At 48.4% G+C, this 26,806-nt stretch overlaps 1 protein-coding gene across 2 annotated transcripts in view; it reads left to right on the top strand.

Annotated features, from left to right (window-relative positions):
* The window catches only part of WIPF3 (WAS/WASL interacting protein family member 3), a 353,481-nt gene that overhangs the window by 149,971 nt on the left and 176,704 nt on the right, over positions 1 to 26,806 (top strand). For both annotated transcript variants that reach the window (XM_069648925.1, XM_069648926.1), the window contains exon 2: positions 5,360 to 5,494. In XM_069648925.1, coding sequence (XP_069505026.1) covers positions 5,411 to 5,494 — 84 coding nt within the window. In that variant the 5' untranslated portion in view covers positions 5,360 to 5,410. The remainder of the gene's footprint in view (positions 1 to 5,359; positions 5,495 to 26,806) is intronic.

The raw sequence follows: 26,806 nt of genomic DNA, 5'->3' as shown, positions 1-26,806 counted from the left end.
GAGTGTTTAAAGGCAACAGCCCAGCCCCTAATTCAGATATTCTCTGGCACTTCCCACTTAGGGAACCTGCTGACAGAACCTCACAGGGCACGCTGTGTGCTGGCTGGATACCGTTCTAGACCTGCTGGACGGGTCCTCTGGTGTCTCCCTCTGTCCCCTGGGAGATGTTTAGGGGAGGGATCTTGCTTCCCTTTTGGAACTCCTGGCCTTCCTTAACTTGCAGAAGATGTAAGGTAGACTGTACCTTCAGCCAGGGTCCAAATGAGTGTTTTTTCTTACTCCTTTCAAAATTGTCGGATGTTCTGCTAAGTGAGGGGTTCAGTCCGCTCTTAAAGCTAAGTGGGCCCCAGTGATTGGTGCAGGCTAAGCCTACCTTAATGAACCAATCCTGGGCCCCCACCAACAATCTTCTGTTATGCTTGAGGTCAGGACCAGAGTGCTCTGCAACAGAAAAGGTAAGGGATGACAACATATACCTAAGTCCCATCTATCTTCCTCTCTGTTGTAGATCAATGTGTCTCTCTGGTTAACTAAGCCCTCTGTGACCCTTGATTAAAGTGCAGCTCTCCCTTGAAGTCTGTGACGAGGGCAGACTTCCTGTCTCCCGCAATTCACATACTTCTCCCCTCTGCAAGGGGTCCACTCTGAAGGGGTACCTACGGTAACTGATGGCCCCAGACAGGCCATTCACTGCCTTTTTAATACAAGGGGGTGGGAACTAGCTTCATGTTGACACATTGCATACCTAAGGGGTGTTATCCCCGCTTTCCTGTTTTCGGCAACCAAGCCCACTCCAGGCTTGCCTCAATTATCTCTCATTAGTATGCACTGCCACCAGCCACACTAAACAACAGGAAAGCAGATTCATGGAGCCTTTGATATTTTAATGTGGCTGCCCATGGCTGGAGGAAGGTGTGCCGCCCCCCTTCTTGAGATTCTTTGATGTACCCGTGGCTGTCACATTCCAGCTGAACATGACAGGGGAAGACGGCGCATGTGGCTGTGTCCTCCCGGTGTACACGTGACTATGCGTTTCGTGTGTGAGCAGAGAAAGTGTCTGTGGAACGGCCTCACACATTTTCAGAGGTTGATCTTGCATCCTTCATTTTCATTATCAAAAAATCAAAAAAAGCCCAAATGAACGCACACTCCCCATGCGGATGGTCGAATTCCTCACACCTTCTGTTTGGCATGTCAAACTAACACATCACGGCTATCAACCACACTTTTAAACAGTGTCTTATGTTGTGCTTAATTCCTTTGCCTTGAAGGAAGGCACATTGTCCATGGGCAACTGGAGGTGTGTGTGGGCTTTCACGTCGAAATGCCCCATCACAGTGCCAATCACCTAAACATGTGCGCATTACAAAAAGCCCTGCAAAGAAAAGATGAATAGGTTTCAAAGTAATGGCAAGGCCCTCACGTTCACACCTGATTTTGCACTTCAGGGTCTGGCAGGAAGGAGACCTAACAGGACCCTGTAGGCGGGGAGAGGGCAGAGGGATCGGGCAGAAACTGCAGGACAGGATTGACTTGATTTCTGGCCTGGGGGTGCCACACCTTACAAAATGGTTTTGTAGGACACTTTAGACATGGTGGTGCATCGGAAGCAGATAGCATGGGGCGGGGTTTCCGTGTGGCATCATTGTGCCCCTTCCCGCTTGTCCTCCCCCATCCATTGTTATGGTAACATTGGTGGCAAAGGCACTTTAACACATGCACAGCACAAACAACAAAATGTTGGACCTGTTTAGCACACAGGGCCCTGACTGGTTAGATTTCACTCCAGGGCCTGTGCTGCGACTGCCAAGGCACATCATCAGAAGTGACACCATGGGAAATAGCATTACTATTTATTATTTGATATTCTAGGCCACGGGCATCGTTGGTAGTGGCATTAATAGAAGATTCCATGAGCAACCCAGGAAACAAATGATCGCTAATATTAAGGAGTAACAACTCTATTGTCTATTAAGCCATGAGAGAGTAAAAGCTACACACTGAATCACTTCAATGGACGCCCAATGTTGGCAGATAAGGCACAGTGATATTAAATTTGCAGTATGTGTTTTCACCGTTGGCTATTTAAACGTGTGCACTTTGTACGTGCACATTTGGTCGAAATCGACCAATTACCTGCACATATACATGTAAGTGTACATATGTATGTGGGGTTAGGGGAGCAGTGTGGGTGGGGTAGGGCTACAATGGGGTATCAGGGGTCCAATTAAAAAAAGAACAGTTTGAATGTATGATGACCAAAGTGTTTCAAGTGCACACGTTTAAAAGGATGTCTAAGAAAACACATAGAACCATTACACGATTTGCCCAGGATCACACACTTTGCTTAAGTGGGGAAACCAGGATTTTGGCCACACTTGGACACACATCTTCCCATCTGTAGTTAATATAAGTACTTGTTAAAGTTTGGGTTTCAGAAGATTAAGCAATAGTTGTATAGCAATCCATTTAAAAGTACAAAAGTGACAGGAGATCCTAACCTGAGAGTATAGAAATAGTTTCATAGGCTAAGAAACATGTTGAGCAAAAATATTAATGATAGCTTGATTTTACCAATCCTAACTGGAAGATCACAATAAAAGGGGGGTTCAGTGGTGTAAGAGGGGTGTAGTGTGCAATACAGCGCCTAGTAACCGAGCCTTGAAACAATAAGAAGTGCATTAACATTCACTCACTGCCCACATACTCATGCTCTCAACTCAACCCATCAGCTCACTCTCTCTCATACGCACCACCAAGTCACTTCACACGTACTCACAACCCACTGTCATTCTCTCACTCAAACGGTACCGACCAGCCACCCACTGAGCCAGTCACTCAAACACACACTCTCCACCCACTTCCTTCCTGTCATGCACGTGCTCACTCATACTCTCAGCCCACTTAGTCATTCTCACACTCACACCGACCACCCACCACTCAGCCACTCAGTCACTCACAAACTCACTCATACTCACGTTCTCAGGCCACTTTCTTCTTGTCATGCACGTACCCACTCATAGTCTCAGCCCACTTAGTCATTCTCCCACTCATACCGACCACCCACCAGTCAGTCACTCACAAACTCACTCATACTCACACTCTCCACCCACTTCCTTCTTGTCATGCACGTACCCACTCGTACTCTCAGCCCACTTAGTCATTCTCCCACTCATACCGACCACCATCAGTCAGTCACTCACAAACTCACTCATACTCACACTCTCCACCCACTTCTTTCTTGTCATGCACGTACCCACTCGTACTCTCAGCCCACTTAGTCATTCTCCCACTCATACCGACCACCACCAGTGAGTCACTCACAAACTCACTCATATTCACACTCTCAGGCCACTTCCTTCTTGTCATGCACGTACCCACTCGTACTCTCAGCCCACTTAGTCATTCTCCCATTCATACCGACCACCACCAGTCAGTCACTCACAAACTCACTCATACTCACACTCTCCACCCACTACTTCCTTCTTGTCATGCACGTACCCACTCGTACTCTCAGCCCGCTTAGTCATTCTCTCACTCATAACGACCACCCACCACTCAGTCACTCACAAACTCACTCATGCTCACGCTCTCAGGCCACTTTCTTCTTGTCATGCACGTACCCACTTATAGTCTCAGCCCACTTAGTCATTCTCCCACTCATACCGACCACCACCAGTCAGTCACTCACAAACTCACTCATACTCACACTCTCCACCCACTACTTCCTTCTTGTCATGCACGTACCCACTCATACTCTCAGCCCGCTTAGTCATTCTCTCACTCATACCGACCACCCACCACTCAGTCACTCACAAACTCACGCATGCTCACGCTCTCAGGCCACTTCCTTCTTGTCATGCACGTACCCACTCATACTCTCAGCCCGCTTAGTCATTCTCCCACTCATACCGACCACCACCAGTCAGTCACTCACAAACTCACTCATATTCACACTCTCAGGCCACTTCCTTCTTGTCATGCACGTACCCACTCATACTCTCAGCCCACTTAGTCATTCTCCCACTCATACCGACCACCACCAGTCAGTCACTCACAAACTCACTCATACTCACACTCTCCACCCACTTCCTTCTTGTCATGCACGTACCCACTCGTACTCTCAGACCACTTAGTCATTCTCCCACTCATACCGACCACCACCAGTCAGTCACTCACAAACTCACTCATACTCACACTCTCCACCCACTTCCTTCTTGTCATGCACGTACCCACTCGTACTCTCAGCCCACTTAGTCATTCTCCCACTCATACCGACCACCACCAGTCAGTCACTCACAAACTCACTCATACTCACGCTCTCAGGCCACTTTCTTCTTGTCATGCACGTACCCACTCATAGTCTCAGCCCACATAGTCATTCCCCCACTCATACCGACCACCACCAGTCAGTCACTCACAAACTCACTCATACTCACACTCTCCACCCACTTCCTTCTTGTGATGCACGTACCCACTCATACTCTCAGCCCGCTTAGTCATTCTCTCACTCATACCGACCACCCACCACTCAGTCACTCACAAACTCACTCATACTCACGCTCTCAGGCCACTTCCTTCTTGTCATGCACGTATCCACTCATACTCTCAGCCCGCTTAGTCATTCTCCCACTCATACCGACCACCACCAGTCAGTCACTTACAAACTCACTCATATTCACACTCTCAGGCCACTTCCTTCTTGTCATGCACGAACCCACTCATACTCTCAGCCCACTTAGTCATTCTCCCACCCACTCAGTCGGCCCCTACCAACGCAGTCACTCCACTGCTGGACATTGAAGGGCTCTCTCCTTCTGGCATTGGTGGTTTGAGGAAAGATCTGTCACGAATGCACGTGTGACACTATTCTTGCCCCTTCCCCGGCGTGCGTGCCCCCTGTGCACGTGCATCTATGCCGTATGAACTTGAGGTGGTTGTAAGGCGTGGCTGTGGAGTGTGAGCGAGCATAGCTGTGCAGCACAGAGCGCTGTGGTGGTGCACGGGGAGGGGTGCAACCCAGTAGAACATGACCCCACTGCCTGCAATGCTCTACTCGCAAACTAGCAAGGCTCCATCTTGAGTATTCTGTCCATTTCTGAGGGAGAGGAAGGGAGAGAGAGAGAGAGAGACTGTGTGTGTGCCCTCTGTGTGTGCCCTCACTGGGGCTTCAGTAACACCACGTGCAAGGCTCCTGTTTACTTACTGCAGCAGGTAGCAGTCACCGTGTTATCAGCAGGTCATTGGCAGCTGAGCGGGCAAAGTCTGCCAGTGGCAGCTCACCGGAGAGTGGCATTTCTGTTCTGTTGTTTTGCACCTCTTTTTTTTGTTGTTGACATCCTTGTTCCTTTCCTTTCAGATCTGAGAATCGAAGGGCGGCCGCTTCCGGGTGCCAGTGAAGGCCGCAGCCATGCCTGTCGCCCCTCCACCGCCACCGCCGCTGCCTCCGGGATGCCCACCGGCACCACCCCCGCCTCCACCGCCGTTTTCTGCGGTAAAGTATGGCTTTCTAGTGCCGTTTCTCTCCTGCCGCGCGCAAGTATCCAGAGCAACCGGAAGTCATTGCTATCTTGGCCAAGCGCATGTATCAAAATGCAAACAGGGCATTCACAATGATAGTAATATTGATTATAATTCCATGTTTGTATGTAGAGCTTTAAGCCGGAGCCCCCACCCTTTGCAAGACCTGTTATACAAGATTTTTCACGTACCAATTTCATTGTGCTAAATGCTGTAACATTACCTGTAAAACCAAAAAGGAAGGGTGAATATTTGTGAATTAATCATAACCACCAGCATTACTCGGGGCAGCCTTTCATGCTATATTTTTTTAAACCTATCTGCACCATTATAGAAAGGGATCAGCGTCTTTGCTCTGCCACCAAATGGGGCGGTTCAGTGCGGCCTGCTAGCCCACATCCCTCAGCAGGGGCACTCAAGCTGCCCCAACTTCATTGCCTAGCGTTGATGCTGCTGACAATAGGGAAGGCAATGCTGCCAAGTCCAAATCATAGCCCACCAGCCTCCCCTTAACTAGCCTGAACTGCACCTTAGTCAATGCACGCTCCATCCCTGCACACACGCTCGATGTACATGACCTCATCACCAGGGACAAGCTTGACATGCTTTTTATTTGCGAGACTTGGCTTCAAGACACCGCTGGACCTGCCCTCTCACTGGCCATCCCTGACAGTTACACCATATACAGACAGGATAGAACAGGACAGAGGGGAGGAGGCGTAGCCATCATAGCCAAAGACTCTCTTGACATTAGAAGAACGCAGGCAGAAATAGGCCTCAACGCAGACTACCTACCTATTAAACTCAAAATCTCACACAATACTACCATTGCATTCCACCTAGTGTACCGCCCCCCTGGACCTGCAAACGACTTCTAGGAAGCCCTCATCCACTTGCTCTCAGACAACCTGAAAAAAACCTCAAAAGTAATCCTGCTGGGTGACATGAACCTAGGGCTCAATGACACCAAGGACCTCAACGCCCAATCCCTACAAAAGGCGTTAGTCAATTTAGGTTTTTACCAAGCTATCACCAAGCCTACACACACCAAAGGACGCACCCTAGACTGGGTGACACAACATAACTGCCCCATTCTCCGCCACGCTGTATTTCCCATCCCCTGGCCTGACCATTTCTGTGTCAACTTTCACATCGGCACCTCACCAGGACCCGCAAGACCCTCCATCCTTCTTCCTGCAGGGCTCTCAAGGAGCTCTAAAAAACTTACGAAGGACTCACTCCTCCCGCTTCTCCTCATCCCAGCACTTCTACCCCCTTTTCCCAATGATCCCACCATCCTAGCCAACACATTTAGCCAAACTATAACCACAGCGGTAGATGCCATCGCACCCCTCACCGCTGAAAAAGCAAAAAAAACTAAACACTCCAACGCATGGTTCTCACAAGAACTTCCTGATCTCTGCACTAAGAAGAGGGCACTTCTGGCCATATGGAAAAAGCACCCTTCCGAGTCCAACAAAACTGCTTTCAAATCTATATCTAAAGATTACAAAATAGCCATCACACAGGCTAAGGCAGACTCCTACAACATCAGGATCAGCAATGCGAACTCCATTTTCAGGGATCTTGAGACACCGTCCACTCCACCCTCCACCATTACCCAGGATGAGACCTGGTGCAACCAAATTCAAGCAGCCATGCTACACAAAATAAATACCCTACTCTCTAAAATTCTATCCCACCAAAAAGCACTATCCGCTCTCCTTGAGTGCGCAACGACTCCCCCAGCCCAACCGCCTAACGATCCCAGTCAAATACCGAAATTTGAATTCTCGAACATGACTGAATCTGAGGTCATTGCCCTCATGAAATCCATTAAGCCTTCCAATTGCAAGGGATATACCTGCCCTTCCCACATTATCAGAGACTGTGCCCCTGCCCTGACTCCCATTATTACAGCCTTCATCAACTCATCATTTCAATCTTCGCATGTACCAACTTCCCTAAAAGAAGCCTGGGTCAAACCTCTCCTGAAAAAAACATCTCTCAACCCTTCTATCCCAGGGAACTACTGTCCCATCACAACCGTCCCCTTTCTGCTAAAGATTCTGAACAAAGCAGCCTACCTGCAGGTTCAAAAATGTATTTAAGACAACCACCTCCTTGGGCTTCGCCAGTCTGGCTTCCGCCCCCGACACGGTACCGAGACGGCACTACTTGACCTAAAAAATCAAATAGATGACCTAAGAGACGATGGCAAACCAGCTCTCCACCTGCTTCTGGACCTCTCTGCGGCCTTCGACCTGGTCGAGCACAAAACGTTATGCCACCATCTCACGACCTCAGCCCACGTCTCAACCAAGGCGTGTGACTGGATCTCCTCATTCCTTCAGGAGAGGGTAAGGAAGGTCTTCTCTGACTCCGCCAACGTAACACCCAGCACCATCAAATGCGGAGTCCCACAGGGCACCTGCATAGCCCCCACACTTTACAACCTCTTCACAAGACCTCTCTTCAGGATTCTTGACTCCCTGGGCATCTCTTATACAAACTATGCAGATGATACTCAGGTTCTCATCCCCCTATCAGGTGACTACACCAAGGACCTGGACACACTCAACAGTATATACGCCACCATTCAATCTTGGATGGCTGAGAATTGGCTTTGTCTAAACAGTGATAAGACTTCTGCTTGTTGGCTCCCCATCCACTCTGGGCAAACTGGATTCCAAATACCAATCCTTCACCGTATACAATATTCCCATCAAAGTCTCTCAAACTATCAAAACACTGGGTGTGTACCTGGATCCCAGCCTCACTATGGACAGACAGGTAAATGCCATCGCCTCATCCGCAGCATATCACTCCAAACTCATCAATGCCATCAGGCCCTTCCTATCACGCCAAAACTGCATCTCAATTGCCAGGGCCATCATCAGTTCCAGAAAGTACTATTGCAATGCTCTGTTCTTTGGAATCTCCCAAAAAAACCATACCAAACTACAGATTGCCCAAAATAATGCCTTAAGAGCTGCTACAGACACCTCTCGCAAGGACCACATCTCAGGGATCAGAAGGCAGGTACACTGGCTTCCCATCAAGGAAAGGGTGGTTTTCAAAACCCTGGCCCTTACACATAAGTGTCTTCACGACCAAGCCCCTCCCTATCTGACTCAAAGGATAACCAGACAAACAGTCGCCAGACCTTCGAGGGCAGCCTATGCCAACCGCATCACTGTCCCGCACACACGCAGAGTGCGCGCAGGAGGCACCAGCTTCCCTACTATGACGGCAACCTTATGGAACAACCTCCCCGCTCAGATCAGATCAATCGACTCACACACGGCCTTCCGCAAGGCCTTAAAAACCAACCTCTTCATTTAAGACCCTGTCATTCTAGGTTTTGCACTTCTTCTGTATCACCTTGTATAGGAGAATATCTGTGTTTGCCTCCTGTTGCCTAGACTAGATTATTAGTAACCAGCTGTAACGTCCTATGTTGCATCCTCTGTAACCATGCGAATGTATTTAATTATACTTTTTGGGGCCGCCTACTGTAACCCTCAAGCAAGCCTTCTTAAAATGTCCTTATAGCGCCTTGTTGCCTGTGGGCTGTAGTGCGCTTTACAAATTGTAAAATAAATAAAAAGAAAGAAATAAAGCACCGCCACACATGTTTGGGCCTTGCTGGACCGGCCTGGGCCTGCCTTGTCAATAATGTGCAGTTAGATTTCCTGTGAACCGTGAGCAAAGTACCCACGTCTGGACACGCACTTTCTTCGTTGGGAAGGCAATCTAAACCCAAAAACTGATGCATGAGAGTTTCTGAATTAATCATAATCGCTGGCATTGCTCCGGGAATCCTTAATTTGTTTTCTCATCTACCCTCTTACTGTATAGGAGTAGCCATATGCAAACAGCCTTTTCCTGCCTCGAGTAGGAGTAATTCAGCCCACACAGCCAGTCTCTGTCCTCTCTATATGGGAACACATGCACCCCCAGATTCAGCACTTTTGGGCCTAATCGGTGAGACGCAGCTTGATTCTGGAGGCATACCAAGCCATGGAGACACATCTGAGCATGCACGTTCTCACGTATGGAGTCAAACTTAAACCAAAAAGTGATGAATGGAAGGTTTTCAATTAATCATAACCACTGGGATTTCCCTGGGCAACCTTACGATAAATTTACTTCTGCCCTGCAAGATTACAAGGGTGAGTAGATGCTGAAGCGCCTACTCAGCCCTTGCACTTCTACAAACCAAGACCCAACACAATCATAAAGGTAAAACAGGCACAGTCAACGGGTGCACCTTCTTTGCCTTTTGTGGTAACGTGGGCTGAGGGAAGGCAATGCTCTTAGGAGTGGTGTGAATGTGTCTCACTAGTGACCCAAACAGTGAAGTACAACAGTCCAAAATAAAGGGAATGTCCAATCAAGGTTTTCTAAAAATATACATATACTTTAATTGAACACACTATGTACAGTCATAATACCCAACTAGAAAAAAACACTGCACAAAACACACCCCATAGGAAAGGGCACTGAAAAGGCGAAGATAGCAAGACGCAGAACTCTGAGTAATGAAACGTGGCTCCAAGCAGTTCAAAGGCAAAAACACTTGTATCTTGGCTGTTTTGGCTCTCAGGGTGCTGTGAGTCCCAATCCCAATGCCTGGGCTCAGGGACAAGGCAAGTCCTTTTCTCGTGCTTCCACCCAGCGGGGAGTCAGGCACACAGCTGCAGGGGTCCTTCAACATGGCAAGTTCCACAACAGGGATTCAGGGACAAGATGGGTCCTTTTCTCGAGCTTCCACCCACCGGGGAGTCAGGCACACAGCTGCAGGGGTCCTTCAACATGGCAAGTTCCACAACAGGGATTCAGGGACAAGATGGGTCCTTTTCTCGTGCTTCTACCCACCGGGGAGTCAAGCACACAGCTGCAGGGGTCAACATGGCAAGTTCCACACCAGGGATTCAGGGACAAGATGGGTCCTTTTCTCGTGCTTCCATCCACCGGGGAGTCAGGCACACAGCTGCAGGGGTCAACATGGCAAGTTCCACACCAGGGATTCAGGGACAAGATGGGTCCTTTTCTCGTGCTTCTACCCACCGGGGAGTCAGGCACACAGCTGCAGGGGTCCTTCAACATGGCAAGTTCCACAACAGGGATTCAGGGACAAGATGGGTCCTTTTCTCGAGCTTCCACCCACCGGGGAGTCAGGCACACAGCTGCAGGGGTCCTTCAACATGGCAAGTTCCACAACAGGGATTCAGGGACAAGATGGGTCCTTTTCTCGTGCTTCTACCCACCGGGGAGTCAGGCACACAGCTGCAGGGGTCAACATGGCAAGTTCCACACCAGGGATTCAGGGACAAGATGGGTCCTTTTCTCGTGCTTCCACCCACCGGGGAGTCAGGCACACAGCTGCAGGGGTCAACATGGCAAGTTCCACACCAGGGATTCAGGGACAAGATGGGTCCTTTTCTCGTGCTTCCATCCACCGGGGAGTCAGGCACACAGCTGCAGGGGTCCTTCAACATGGCAAGTTCCACAACAGGGATTCAGGGACAAGATGGGTCCTTTTCTCGAGCTTCCACCCACCGGGGAGTCAGGCACACAGCTGCAGGGGTCCTTCAACATGGCAAGTTCCACAACAGGGATTCAGGGACAAGATGGGTCCTTTTCTCGTGCTTCTACCCACCGGGGAGTCAGGCACACAGCTGCAGGGGTCAACATGGCAAGTTCCACACCAGGGATTCAGGGACAAGATGGGTCCTTTTCTCGTGCTTCCATCCACCGGGGAGTCAGGCACACAGCTGCAGGGGTCCTTCAACATGGCAAGTTCCACACCAGGGATTCAGGGTCAAGATGGGTCCTTTTCTCGTGCTTCCACCCACCGGGGAGTCAGGCACACAGCTGCAGGGGTCCTTCAACATGGCAAGTTCCACACCAGGGATTCAGGGACAAGATGGGTCCTTTTCTCATCCTTCCACCCACCGGGGAGTCAGGCACACAGCTGCAGGGGTCCTTCAACATGGCAAGTTCCACAACAGGGATTCAGGGACAAGATGGGTCCTTGTTCTCAGACTCTCAAATACAGTGGAGGCTGGCACACAACCGCAGGGGTCCTTCATCAGGGTGAGGTCCTGGGTACCGCTGTGGCTGGCAGAGAGGTAGGGCTGCTGCAGCCGCAGGTCACCCCCAATGCACCCTGGGGCTCTGCCTTGGATCACCTGTCTGCACCTCACAACTGGAGGAATTGGGAAAAGACTGCTCTCCCAATCGGGTCCAACTAAGCCGTCAAGGGTTGAAGTCCAAAAGATGATTCATAGACGTGGTGTGAGACCTCTTCTTTTAAAGGTAAAAGTCCACAGGCGATTGGACTAAAGCTAGCCTGTTTTAGGAGTCCCATCTCTGATCTTCAAAGAAATGGACTTGCCCTTCTGTCATCACACCCAAAGTGTTTTGTGCTAGAGGAAGTTGGAGTGGATAGGACGGAAAGAGGCAGAGAGAAACAAGGTGGTTGAACCTTCCTCGAACTGTACAGCACTCTCACTGTCTACAGTAACTCAACTTCTTCCCTTCTCAATAGGATCAAAGGCCCCTTTGGTGTGCAGCACCTTGGTGTGAGGCCACATTGGGCGTGCTCCTTTGATTCCTGGCCCAGTACAGATTCCTGTTCATTGGCTGTCTCCGGGGGTAGGTTGTTACCCTCACACAGAGATCAAAGAAGAGTCATGGGCATTCAGGTTCCTGTCCTGTCACTTGGCAGAGCCAGCCTGTCTGGTCAGAATAGACATTGCCGTCCACAGCTGAGCTGGTTCACAGGAGCTGACACATGTGTGAAGTCAAATTGGATGGAGCTGCAATGATTACCCTTATTCAGTCACGGCGTATTTTTAGAGCAGGGGGGCAGATGGTAAACGCCTGTCACTTCAGCTGTCAGGAGGGCATCTGTGACCTCTGAACCTGCTCTTTGCCACTGGTAGAGCAGGTGCGGAAGATCAGGGTACTGATGCAGCAGGGCACGGGTACACATGCCTTCGGCATGGAATTTATGACAGGAGGATCTGATTAGCAGATTACACTTTGAGAGATGGAATTGCCCTCATCATTTTACTAATTAATAAAAAAAAAAATAAGCAGCCACAGTTTCCAGACTCGTGCCAGATGGCAATTTATCACAAACCTCCCATATCATTGTTTTTTAGGGAGCATACCACATTTTTATATGGTGGCTTCCGTTGTGTAATGGTACAGGAGGCTGAAAACCAATGACGTGTGAGGCTGGTCAGAGCACTTATCAGATGTCTGATTAATTAAAAGCTTTCGCATCCCCCAATCTGAAGTGTAGGATTTGAAACCATGACTGTAGGCTGCACATTCATTTCTGAAGAAAGCACTTAACTCACTAAACTATCTCACACGCTTCTTAGACATATTTGACTTATTCTTTTAAATTAATAGAAAGTCCAATTATTCTGCCAGTTTCCCCACCTGACCAGGGGGCCTCACGTAGTCTCTAGCTTTACCCAGGCCTCTTCCCCAACTCTCACCGCTCTTTGGGGGTAGGTTTTTGTAGCTGTATAATTTGTGTTTAACGTTCTCTCCCTTGCCAAGTGGAGACCAATTTCATTATGGGGTCTTGCCCCCCCAAACCGTCTTCTTAACCACGGAGAGTTCCAAAACCAGGATGACTTCTCTCAGGCAAGCTCTAGCTGGAGTGGCACCCTGCAAATGTGAGGGCACCCCCTCCCTACTGCACTGAGAGAAATTGTGAAACATCTGTTGCACACTAAACACTTTTCTGTGCAGCCTGGGGTGGGATTTAAGGCTCTTGTGCTGTTCCTCCTTTGTATTTGATCATGGCTGTTACTCTGCACTATGCAAAGCGCAGCTTCTCCTTATACCCTGACCTGCTTACATTCCATCCAACACAGTTAACACCTTTTGTCCATCCAACAGTAATCTCCTGATCACTAAGAGAACTGCCTGAACTACGTCTAGACCTTTCAGCAGTTCATAAGAATATAGCAGCCCCCATGCACCTCGTGTTACTTCTAGGAAGCTGTCAGTGTCTTTACTCCCCCGTGGCACCCTATGTTTTCCCTGCTGCCCTCTGTTAATGGGTGCAAAGGCGAAATAAAAACTTATGTTCTACAGGCATGCATTTAAGCAATAAGCCCCGTGATTGGGGACACTACCGCTTCAGGTAATGCCCCTGGGCCCATAGTCACAGGCCAGAGCGAAGCCCTTTACCCTTTCCATGCAGCTATTCAAATAGGGGGAAAAATGTAAGCAAAGAAGATGGCCGCCGTGGAATGGCAAGAACGGACTACACGTACTCCCTTCTCCCTTTCCATGGCAGCCATTGAAATGGGATTTGAAAAAATAAATAAAAGATGCCCGCCAGGGAACAGAGAGAAGGGACTACACGTTGTCCCTTTACCCTTTCCAGGCAGCTATTCAAATAGGGGCTAAAAAGTAAGCAAAGAAGATGGCCACCGTGAATGGCGAGAAGGGACTACATGTTGTCCCTTCACCCTTTCCATGGCAGCCATGATGTGGTTGTGACCGGGCCGACAAAGGCTTTGGCGGGCTGGTAACGACCCCACGAGGACAAATTGGGTCGCTAGTTGAAAACTGATTGTCCCTCGCCGGGTACTAATCATAATTAGGGACTCTGTGGGACTATTTTAGCACACGGGCACCATATCCAGGTATTGAAATAGCCTAAATGTGAATGATGCCCGGCTTCTAAACGCTACATGAGTGGAGGGGCTGTCAGCTTTCACATGAGAATAGTTAATGCCATCAATGGAAAGGGAAACAGGAAAGATGGACCCCCTTTTGACTTCCATGGATGAATCCGGACAGGCGTGCTCCAGAGCCTGTTTGCCCACCAGAAAAAAAACAGTTTGGGCATGCCTCGGAGGCAGAGGACTGGCTATTATTCACATCCAGAGCTTTTCCTTACCCATTGCATGGTGCCACATTTAATAAGCATAAACCATGATGCGAGATGTCTCTAGGAACTGGGGAGGTGTGCCATCCCTACTGGCAGACTATGTTCTGGAACGCCCATGAGGCATTTTGGCACTCCCCTCTCCTTCGCGCACATGTTATTCGGCCCTAAAATCTAGGAAACTCTTGGGAAATGTGAAAAGTTGGATCCCATTGATCCAGGGACGAAGAAGACTAGGCCACAGCAAGGCAAGCGGGAGCAGGCAAAGAAGGACGGACTGACGTACTGGACAAAAAGATAAGAAAAGAGGCCAAGAGCCGCCACAGGGGAGGCATCAAGCCCAAAGGATGGCTCTGGAAGCAGACTTAACCTCATATTAATGCTTGCATTCCAAGCAGTCTGATTGGCTGGGACACACCTCCCAGGTGCTGATGGAATATAATGCCCTCTAGGTGCTATGCGTTGTTGCTTATCACAACCTTGCTCAGCTAGCAAAGTTATACAAACAATCGCAGCAGTGTGTGGTGGCATGGAGCAGTCCAGTACCGCATGACCCTGTATGGAGTGGTTCCCGATGATATGGTACTTTGTATAAGGGTTTTGTAGGAAAATGTATTAAATTACTCAGAGTTTCTGAAGCAAAAAACTGGGGGTTCATATCCTCGAACTCAAGTGCAAGGGGTGACAAGAGAGTGGCAAATCCAATAGGGTTGGTACATCGCTGTCCAGAACTGAAGATTAGATTCTGTAGCTGTGTGGTGGTAATCCGACCTGGATACGGTCAACTGTTCATATTCTGTTTTCCTGTGTTGTTATTTTAATGGTTCCCGTGGGTCACAGGAAGTCAGGAATACTTGAGATTCAACGATTGGAAATGCACAAATTAAAAATGGCCAAGGGGCCAAAATGGTGAGGGAAAGCTCTTCTAAAAATTGCACACTCTTTTCATCTGGGTTTGCGCAGGAACAGTTGTTCTCTCCCAATATCTTATTCCTTTCCGTAAAGATATTTGGTGAAGGTCATGAGAGCCCTCATGACCTGTGGGGTCGACCAGTTTCAATGGCACTCATAATTGGGGCCATCTTCATCAGGACCGTGATTCAAAAAAGGGGGGTCAATCCGAAAGTTTCAGAGCGTCTGAAATGGGGACAAGTCGCTCCTGTAGGGATACAGAAAAGAGGGGGGGAGAAGTGTGATCTGAACCTTACCCCAAGAGAAAGAGGATCAGTGTGGATCAAGACACAATTTAATGGAGGTGAGAATTACAGGAAAATTACTGGTGCCTGATCACCGGTGTCTATTAATGCCTCATCAGAAGGGGGGGGGAGGAAGGGAGGAGTGGAGGGGTGAGGTGACCTGGTCACTAAGGGGAACGTGCTAGGTGGCATATGAAAAACAAACGAAAAACAAATGAAACAGGTGAGAGGGGCCATGGGTACCTCTATGCACAAAATGTGTGCTGGAGGGGGTCTGTCACAGGCTGGCTGGTAACTCTGGAAGACAGGAAGGAAAGTCTGAAACAATCAGGCTTAAAACATATATAGAATTAAAACTAGAATGCAGGCTGCTCTGTTGGGCAGGGGCGGCAAGGGCAGTACCAGATCTGCGTCTCCGGTGCAGGCGTCTGCTTCGTTCGTGGGACCGCTCGGAATGAGCGCGATACCGAAGTAAGGCCAAACGCCTATAGAAACAAGGTTGCAGCGTGCGCCCGCCTAGCGTCAAAGTGACGTCGGCGGGCGTCTAGGCAACGTCCTGTGAAGAGCGGTGTGGGCCCACACAGGGGTGACATGCCCAATCGCCCATAGATAGATCAAAAAAACACGTGTGAACAGCTGATGAATTCTAAAGCTATGTATGGAGCTCGGAGGCTAAACGCACCAAGGTAAGGCATAACTCCATGTTGGGAAAGGGAGAGGGGAAGTGGTGGGGGAGGGAGGAAATGGGGGGGAGAAAAAGGGAAGAGCGGGAGGGGGAGGAGGGGAAGGGAGCAGAGAAGGAAAGGAAAGAGAGGAAAGGGGGGGGGAGCCCAATGGGGTCGGGAAAACATGTCTGTGTGGTTGCAGCAAAATGGGGGAGGGGGGGATAGAGGAGGTCCAGGAACCAAAGGAAAGGTCACTCAAAAGGGGATGGTCACACAGTGGGAGGTTACTGTGAGAAGGGATGGTCACTCAAAAGAAGGGGAGAGAGACAAAAGGATGGGGGGAGAGAGACGAAAGGAGGCAGGACTGGACCAGTACTATCAGCCAGGCGGCCTATGATAGCACCGCTAGGTCGTGCCACTTGATATTTTCATTCAGTCCTTTGGAGCATGTGTTGAGTCTGTAGATCCACTGCTGTTCCCTTCTGAACAGAATGTTGTTAAAGTTACCCCCTCTCACAGGAGGTGTGACCCTTTCTATGATGGTCCATTTAAAAGAGTCTGCAGTATGTCCTTCGGCTACAAAATATTGGACTAAGGGAGCAGTAAGTTTGTTGGTGCATATGCATGACCGATGTTCGACCATGCGTATGCGGACTGTCCTAGTTGTCATGCCAATGTGCCTAAGGTCACAGGGGCAAATGATCATGTAGATCACTCCTTTGGAGTTGCAATTGGTCAATGTCATTTGCCTCCATGGTGTCTGCCATCCTATATCGATCTCTGTGGTGCATGATGTCTGGGGGAACATGGAGCAATTGCCGCAAGGGGCATGTCCTCTGGGTGGAGCTGTGTTCCAAAGGGTACGCTGGCTAGGTCCTGTGATCGGGATATTGTGTGTTAGTGTTTTAACCACTTTATCTCGCAAGTTTGATCGTATTTTAAGAGCAAAACGTGGTACAGGGATGGTGGTATGCCTTGTGTTCAAGATCGGCCACAAGGTCTTGACTTCTTTCTTGATCTTGTTAAGTAGGGGCGAGTAACTGAATACTGCTGTAATTCCTGTAGTGCTGGCTGGTTTTGTGTGTTGTTGCAGGGTTACAGATCTAGGAATATTTCTAGCTCTTTTGTAAGTGTCCCTAATGATTTTCTGAGGGTACCCCCTGTCTGCCAATTGTTCTCGTAGGAGGCTGGACTGTGTGGTGTAGGTGGGGGTCTGGCTGCACAGTCTGCGGTATCGCAAGAATTGTCCAAACGGGAGATTGTCTCTGAGTGCTTTAGGGTGGTATTTGGAAATAGCATAGAAGGGAATTTCTGTCGGTGGACTTTTTGTAGACACTTGAGACTAGTCTACCATTGTTTGTGGAGATTGCAAGGTCCAGAAAATGAGTGGAGTGTTTCTCTTTGTCTAGTGTGAACTGTAAGTGTGGATTGAGTGAGTTAAGCCAAGCATGAAAAGAAGCAAGGTCCTGTTCCGTCCCTTTGAAGATTACGAAAATGTCGTCTATGTATCTACGCCATGTGCAAAGGTTGGCAAGAAAGGGTTTGGTAGTAGGGTAGATATGTTCTTGTTCAAAGAGATCGACATTCAGGTTGGCAAGGCTGGGGGCAAAAGTAGCTCCCATCGCGGTACCGGATACCTTTTGGTAGAAGGTATTTTGAAATAAAAAATAGTTCTTGGTCAGTGCGATGTCTGCCAGTTGGTGGATGAAGGTTGGCGACACACCATGTAGTTCGATGCCAGAATGTAGTAGTCTGCTCAGCATATTCAAAGTCTCTTGTTGGGGGATCCGAGTGTACAGAGACTCGATGTCGATTGTAACTAGCCATTCTTGTTGTGGTCGTACTGCAGGGTATCAAGTAGATTCAGCATATTGGTGGAGTCTTTGACATAGCTAGTCATTTTGGGAATCTGGTCCTTTATAAAAAAAAGTCTACAAATTGAGAGAGGGGTTCCAAAATGGAGCCAATGCCGGACACAATTGGGCGCCCTGGTGGGGGCACAATGCCCTTGTGGATTTTCGGTAGGGCATACATCGCCGGAATGCGGGGATGAGGCAGGGAAAGAAAAGCGGCCTCACGGGCGCTGATGTATCCTTCAGCCTCGGCTTCATAGATGATTGGAGCTATCATTTCTTGAAGGGCAGGTATGGGGTTGGTGCGGAACATTTTATAGCTGGTATTATCACTCAGAAGGTTGTTGACCATGTTGATATAGTTGGTGTTGTCCATAATGACAATGGCTCCCCCCTTGTCGGACGGTTTTATGCTAATGGCTGGATTTGTAGCTAGATCGGAAAGTGCTGCCAGTTGGGGTTTAGTACAGTTATTGTTGATGAATGGAATGGTCCGCTCGAACTCTGAGATTTTCTTAAGTAATGCTTGTTCGAAGGTTACTGATTCTGGAGTATTCATACAATGTGGAGGAAAAAACTGTGAAGGTGGGCGTAAACCCGTCGCATCAGTGGTCTCAATTGTCTCATTGGTGAAGTACTGCTTCAGTCTTATTTTCCGCATCAGTTGTGTACATTCGAAACTCTGAGTAATTTAATACATTTTCCTACAAAACCGTTGTTTTTGTGCTACCACGTCTGATCCTTTTAACGGTTAAAAGGAAACCAACGGCTTGCCCGTGCCCTCCCTTGTTTTTTCTACAACAACGTAACCCTGTTTGTTGTTATACTTTGTATAAGGGTCCAGTCAGGGTTGGGCTCAGCCACCATTTTTGGGGGTTTGGGGGGGGGTGTGGCTCGAGGACAGCTTTAAAACACAGCTCGAGGGTGGGGCCATGAGTTATCACCCAAGACTCCATTCCCTTCCAAGTGCCTGCATGCCCACAGCCAGTTGTGCCTTTGCTTAGTGCACTCTGGCCTTTGCAACCCTCATACAAAAGCTGTCTCTCTGCCCCCAAAGATCCTATAAAAGAAATGGAGGGGGAAAAAGTGAAGAAGTCACTTACTTGTGCTGGGAATAAAACAAGGCACTTCCTTGAGATGATGAGGTGACTGCAGGCCCCCAGCATAGCAAGCAAACCTGTATCAGAATCTCACCAGGAACTGCAGAGGGCTGCAGTAGGCGTGTTATCCCATTGCGCTGTCCTCCCGCCTCCCCATTGCTCTGATACCAGGACACTGCATGTCTCTGCAGCCTTCCTTTGGCCCATTAGATCCATCGTTTACAAAGTTTCAGAGGATAGCTAGCTTCACCTGGAGGTGTTAATCATTGGGAGGGTTCAGCCGTCTAAAAGCTGGCCTCATCACGGGGGCATATATTACTATGGGCATGGCAGGTACTGTCCTCTGCCACTCGGCGTTTATTGCTGCTGCTTGATAAGGATTTTTAAGCGTGAACTCTGCTCTCAGAGGTGACCGATTTGACAGAGTCCTGCTGTAACGCCCCCTGGCTGAGAGTCGCAGCAAAGTGCTGTCTTCGGCCCTCAACCTCCTCAATTTCTAAAGGGCCCTCCTATGCCAGCTGCTGGCACCGCCACAGGATCCAGGATCAGTAGAGTACCGACTGTGTTATGTTATGCTAATGAATTTGTATCGCGCCAAACCCCAAAGGCATCCAAGCGCCCAACGGAAAAGATCATAAGCCAACAAGGATCCCGGTGTTACTCAAACAATCGTGTATTCTGCAATGTCCTGAACACCAAGTGATTTTCTTCCTTCCGCAGGTGTTCCGGTAGAACGTTCCAAGCCCGTGCTGCTAGGGCATGGAAAGCACCACCATTTCCACAGGCTCTTTTTATGCGGTCAACTTCTAGCCAGCAGGTCTTGGCGGATCGAATGTTTCTTTTTGGGCGTTAGGCGTTCAACCTATCCTTAAGGTACATCGGGGCATTGCCAAAGACACATCTATGGAAGATGGTCAGCAACTTAAACTGAATCCTTGCTGAAACGGGCAGCCAGTGCAGATCCCTCCGTGACGCAGAGGTATGTTCAGCACGACTCATCTGGTGTATAAATCAAACTGCAATTTCTGAACATCGACTTTGTTTGCCCCACCTAAAAGACCATTACGATAGTCCACCCGTGGGAGTATCACTGCTCTGACCAGCTTAACACAGTTTTCCTTTGAAACCAAGCGGGCAACTTGTTGTAACACTTTAAGATGGTAATTAGTGTTTTTCTCTATTGCCTCAACATGGGCACCGCTTTCGAGGCAGGCCTCCAGGTAAGTACCTAAAGTCTTCACCCTGGACATGACTGCCATCTTGCTAGCGTCAATCGTAAAGCTCGCAAAGGCCTGACTCAGCCTGTCTCTGGCATGCCGAGGCCCATGGATCATGAGCTCAGTCTTTGCTGCATTTAGGCATAACCAGTTAGTTTTCATCCAACCGTTGATGGTCTGATAGACTAAATCCAACTTTCCATGATCGTTTTCATGGTTTCCATGGATCTCGAGTGCCAACTGAAAATCACCTGCGTAGTTGCAGAAAAACAGACCCACATTCTCCAGATCCACACACAGAGGGATAATGTATATATTGAAAAGAAGGGGGGGAGAGGGCATCTCGCCCCCACACATGGCTCCACAGTGCAGAACAGGGGGCATTTCAGACAGTGGTCAAAGTGTACAAAAAGAAGTAGTGGACCTCTGTTCCCTGCTGACCTGTCCCTGCTCCCCAATAACCCCATCTCCATGTACCCTCCCACGTGCAATCATACCCCCGAACAAACACGCCCGCTTTTTAAGGGCAACTTTCAACTTCTTCCTACACTTTTATTTTGAAACAAAACCGTTCCGGAACGGTTTCTTTTAAAAATAAAAGTATAGGATTTAGTAGAACTTAATTAAAAAAAGTAGAGGAGCCCCGCTCCCAACCGCACCCGCCCACCACGACCACTGATTTCAGAGCGGTCAAGGACTTCGCCCTCACCCCCTAGCTGCTGTCTCATCAAGAGGGGCTTGAGGCTGCAGAACCTGTACGGGTCAGTCATTATGCTGGTAACATGGGTGGCAACGTTTTCACACTTGCCACCCCTTCCCATTTCGGGATTTTTTGAAGGGACCTACTCACCTTCAGAGAGGACATGAGCAGCACAAAATGCAGATGACCAAAGGCATCTTACCAAAGGCCTCTCAATTACAGCTGATAAACATTTTTGTTCTTAGAAGCACCTTTCTTAAACACTAGTGCCAAATGGTTAAATGCCTTTATATCTAATTAATCTATAACGAATGCCCATGTATCGAATGTTTTATCTTGAAAACCTTTATAGTGAATGCAAACCCCCGTTTCCCACCCCTAAAAACCCATCCCGACCGTTTCCCAATAAAATGTAAACCTTTACCCCACCCTAAATACATGATAAAAGATTCGGGATATGGGTATTTCAATATATAGGATTCAAGATAAACACTGTATACCGTGTTAAATCAATTGGCATAGTGAGTGGTGAGACATATCCAAATGAAAAACCCTGCATCACTCCCTTTAGATACCAAATCTATCTGTGTCTGCTACAAAGACCATAAAAGTGAGTAACACGATAAAGACCTGTTAGGGAGAATTCTCAGAAATGTGCTAATTCCTCTCTACCTTAGAGACCACCAGCACTTTAGCTGCACTCTAGGACTTTTGAACCTGGAGAGAGTGAGACCCTTTTCCCACTCTCTCATGTATTTTTCTGATTGTTAACTCTCTGTTTCCTTCTGTTTTTGGAGTCTGCCAAACTCCATAGTCATATTTTTTGCATTGTGTCACACAGCACCTTTAGTGCAGTGACACAGGGAAGTCTTTCAAGATTACCCAAGGGTTAAATACCTTACTTTTGGATTAACTACTGTTTCGAAGAGCAGTAAAGTGAAATTGACTTTACTTACAATATCTTACTATAGGGTGCTGGAGGGGTTACCTAGTAGCCCCTTTGTCTAACTTCTCATGTAACATTTTTTATGTTACCCTTAACACAATGAATGGCTGGTGGCAGTGGTTACTTTTTACTACCATGTCGTGTTTTTACCGTGGGCGGAGTTCGCAGCTACAGTAAAGCATCAATGGCTGCCATTTTTGTCACCATTTCTTGTTGTTTTGGTCCTTCTTGAGATTTACTCTGCACGCCAAACCAGGTTTGGTCCCTTTGTTCGTTTTGCCCTTGGCGGGCTTCAGAAGTGAAACCCGCCTCTGGCACCAGAGTGTCTAGTGGGGGCAGGAAGTGAGGGAATGCACTCTGTGATGATTGGCTGTCTGACTGTCCAGCAAGGACAGCCACCCTGCTGGGTGATTGACAGCTAGGCTGGAATGAATGGGAGAAACATGCATAAAAGGTGAGGCTTTTTGGCTGGAAGGCAGAGTTGACCACTGGACGAAGGAATCCGAAAAGAGCTTCAAGAGGACGCCTGCTGCATCTCCTGGACCGTTGGTTTGCCCGGTGAAGCCCTGCTGCTCTGCTGAAGCTCCAAATTCGTCTCGACAGAGAAGACCCTGCAAGGACGACTTCTCCCCTTGAGTTGGTGGGACCAATCAACTACCAAGTAAGCCCCCTGGACATCTGTCTCGGAGCTGGTTGAAGTTCCACAGAGTTGCTGCTGGAAACCGTATAGCCAGGGAGAGGAACACCAGTTTGTGTGCGTTGCTTTAAGTTGGCCTCCAGACTCCCAGGAAGCAGGACTGACCGAACCTGAGCCCCCTCAACAGAGTACGGGACCTCAGATGCAAGGAAGGTCCATCTCGACAGCCAGAAACCACAGTGGTACTGTTTGCGGTATACGCAAGGAGCTGAAACACTGAAGAGCCACTGATTCAAAGTTTGCCGGTTGCGGTCGCCGACCGTCCCGTTGCGGAGCAGGGGTCCCCAGAAGTCCTCCCTCTTGTCCCCATGACTGAGGCCCAGGAACAGTGGGATTGAGAGAGCTGCACAGGAACAGAGGTCACCAGCGGCATCTTTTCTTCGAACCAAATGTACTGTAAAGTCTAAGAGAACTTACCTCTCATTTTAGATTTGCTTGTAGCTTCTACTTCACAAGTCCTCCAGCTTGTGGCCCTACATTTGATTCTTCTTTCTTCTTCAAGGAACTTAAAAAATTGTGCAAAGACTTTTACTCACCTTCAAGAAGTGCTTCAGTTACCAAGACTTTTGCCCATCGACATTGGCCTAGCCTAGTTCCCTGAAAGACTCTTCTCTCCTCTGTTGTTGTGTTACACCTATCCTTCCAGGAAGGGGTTAAACTATTCTGCATTGGGGAGTTCAATAGTGTTTTGCCTTGTTTGGTAAGTACATTTGAGATCTCGTGTTTATTCTACTGACCCTTTCTTTTTATTCACTCGCTGCCTACACTAGATGTAACAGTAATATATTAATGCCAACAGCATCCTAGTTATTTAAGTAACCTGAGGGTGTAGGAAGTGCCTGTGTGCCATCCCCAATGGGAATTACTGAATCTAAAGAAACCTAAGAGTGTGGATTATTGAAGTGTATTTGAGTGCTGCTTTATATGGCCCCTTCTGAAGAAGGCTTATTCTAATTGTCTGTTAAATACATTAATAATTGTTTAATCAAGAAACCTTGTGTGTAAGAGTTTATTTGGATACTTGTCACTGTGAATCTATGTGTAACCACCCTACTGCTCACATTGACCCATCTTGAGATAAGCCTGGCTGCTCAGCCGCACTACCAACCTGTGCAGTTCAGACTTATACCAAAGGTTGGGTCCTATTGCCAGGAGGCTAAGGTTGTTGTAGTGCACCCTAAGGGTAATAGCCCAAATCTTTACTTTAAAAGATCCTTTAAAATAAAATGCATTATGTGCATGCTGTCTACTAGCTAAGCATGCAAAAAAGTGTTTGCTGTTATGCTCATATGTCAAATGTTCTTAACATCATATAGGCTCTTCTGGGATGTCTAATTCTTGTATTCATGAAGACGTATTGGGCAGGGTAAGGAGAGCTCACGTTTTCCAATATAAGTTGTGAAATAATTAAGTATTCATACCTTTTAGGTTCATAACAAGGGGAAAAAGTATCTTTAAATAATAGGTGTTTGCATACGCATTTGTGTGACTACATATGTGTTGTGGGGGTCTACAGGGGGCAAAGGTGCAGTTTGTGGGCACTGAGAGTAAGATGATGCAGAACTGGTATAGATCGATACACACTGTAGGTTTTGATTTGGGCAACGTGGGCATACCATGAGAAATGTGTTTTACAGGGCCAATGGTAGCATGTATTGTTGAGACCAGCCTCATTACTTTCTTTGGATACAAAAAAACATGAGAGGGCCACATACCTCATGATCTGGCGTGGGCACACCATGCTTGAAAGTGTGGCAATTCTGGCCTACATTTTTGAGAGAGGTCTCTTGGTTTGTCTTTGGTGACTGCCAGCAACAACACCTGTTACAAAATGTTCCTGTGCACTGGTGATGGTCTAGCATCCAGTGGAGTGCTGCTCTGTACAAGGGAGTGTAAAATCTACATTGTCACTCTGAAGTACAGTCCCCTCCTACTGACCAGTGCTATTCTAAATCCGTCTCGAAGGCCTAGCGCCATTGTACGCACGCAGCAACACGTGCTGGGCGCTGATAAAGCCCACAAGAGTGGCCACTATGACCACCATGACTGGCTGGATGTGTATTGTGGTCAACCCTTGACTACAAGAATGCTATCGACACGGGAGCAGTAACGAGCAATGCTTAGGAGCGGGCATCGTGCCAACTGATAGCTCAGAGGCAACGTGCTCGCCTTAGAAGCAAAAACGACGTGGAGCAACACGGGTTCGATCCCCAGGTCCGCGCTTAGAAACCTCTGGGTAATTAAGTGCGTTATAAATAGCCAATTACCAACTGCTTCTGACAGTGTCTTTATAGAATAGAATTACCTCCAAAATAAAGTCGCTACATAAAACCTTTGAAAATATCTGTTTAGGAATCAGAAATATATAGTCTGTAATTTAGAGCCTTTATTTCGAAGTATCAAGCTTCAGAAGAAGCAACATAAACAAACAGTGCAATATACGCATCAGATTGGTATAAAATGATAAAAATACAGTCAAATGAAACCCGTGCAAATGTATGACACTACTCCAGCAATGGTTCCACACTCAGCTGTAACACAGCGCCTAGAAAAGTGTACACAGCTGCTGCAGCCTCTCCTGAACACAGGGAGAGGATGAATATAGAAGCTTCTTTAATCTGCGACATTTGCATTTCCTTAATAGTGGAATTAAAAATGTCGACCTGGGACTGTAGAAAAGTGGGCAGAAGAACCATGGATGGGCCAAGTCAACAGATACAATAACATTCCAGAAACATGGAATGTTCAATTCCATACCGTGCAGGTCTTTCCATTCTGAAGAGGTGACTAATGACGTCATGCCGCTTGTAACTCGTCTACGGCGAAACCATTGCATATAGGGGAGTCAGTGTGTATGGAGGCAGGGGTGTAGTGCATATAGGGGGAGTCAGTGTGTATGGAGGAAGGGGTGTAGTGCATATAGAGGGAGTCAGAGTGTATGGAGGCAGGGGTGTAGTGCATATAGGGGGAATCAGTGTTTATGGAGGCAGGGTGTAGTGCATAGTGCATATAGGGGGAGTCAGTGTGTATGGAGGCAGGGGTGCATATAGGGGGAGTCAGTGTGTATGGAGGCAGGGGTGTAGTGCATATAGAGCGAGTCAGTGTGTATGGAGGCAGGGGTGTAGTGCATATAGGGGGAGGCAGTGTGTATGGAGGCAGGGGTGTAGTGCATATAGGGGGAGTCAGTGTGTATGGAGGCAGGGGTGTAGTGCATATAGGGGGAGTCAGTGTGTATGGAGGCAGGGGTGTAGTGCATATAGGGGGAGTCAGTGTGTATGGAGGCAGGGGTGTAGTGCATATAGGGGGACTCAGTGTGTATGGAGGCAGGGGTGTAGTGCATATAGGGGGAGTCAGTGTGTATGGAGGCAGGGGTGTAGTGCATATAGGGGGAGTCAGTGTGTATGGAGGCAGGGGTGTAGTGCATATAGGGGGAGTCAGTGTGTATGCAGGCAGGGGTGTAGTGCATATAGGGGGAGTCAGTGTGTATGGAGGCAGGGGTGTAGTGCATATAGGGGGAGTCAGTGTGTATGGAGGCAGGGGTGTAGTGCATATAGGGGGAGTCAGTGTGTATGGAGGCAGGGGTGTAGTGCATATAGGGGGAGTCAGTGTGTATGGAGGCAGGGGTGTAGTGCATATAGGGGGAGTCAGTGTGTATGGAGGCAGGGGTGCAGTGCATATAGGGGGAGTCAGTGTGTATGGAGGCAGGGGTGCAGTGCATATAGGGGGACTCAGTGTGTATGGAGGCAGGGGTGCAGTGCATATAGCGGGACTCAGTGTGTATGGAGGCAGGGGTGCAGTGCATATAGGGGGAGTCAGTGTGTATGGAGGCAGGGGTGCAGTGCATATAGGGGGAGTCAGTGTGTATGGAGGCAGGGGTGCAGTGCATATAGGGGGAGTCAGTGTGTATGGAGGCAGGGGTGTAGTGCATATAGGGGGAGTCAGTGTGTATGGAGGCAGGGTGTAGTGCATAGTGCATATAGGGG

Source organism: Ambystoma mexicanum, chromosome 2q, assembly GCF_040938575.1.
Source record: "Ambystoma mexicanum isolate Mex_15411 chromosome 2q, UKY_AmexF1_1, whole genome shotgun sequence".
Classification (NCBI taxonomy): domain Eukaryota; kingdom Metazoa; phylum Chordata; class Amphibia; order Caudata; family Ambystomatidae; genus Ambystoma; species Ambystoma mexicanum.
This window is presented reverse-complemented; position numbering and strand designations above follow the sequence as displayed.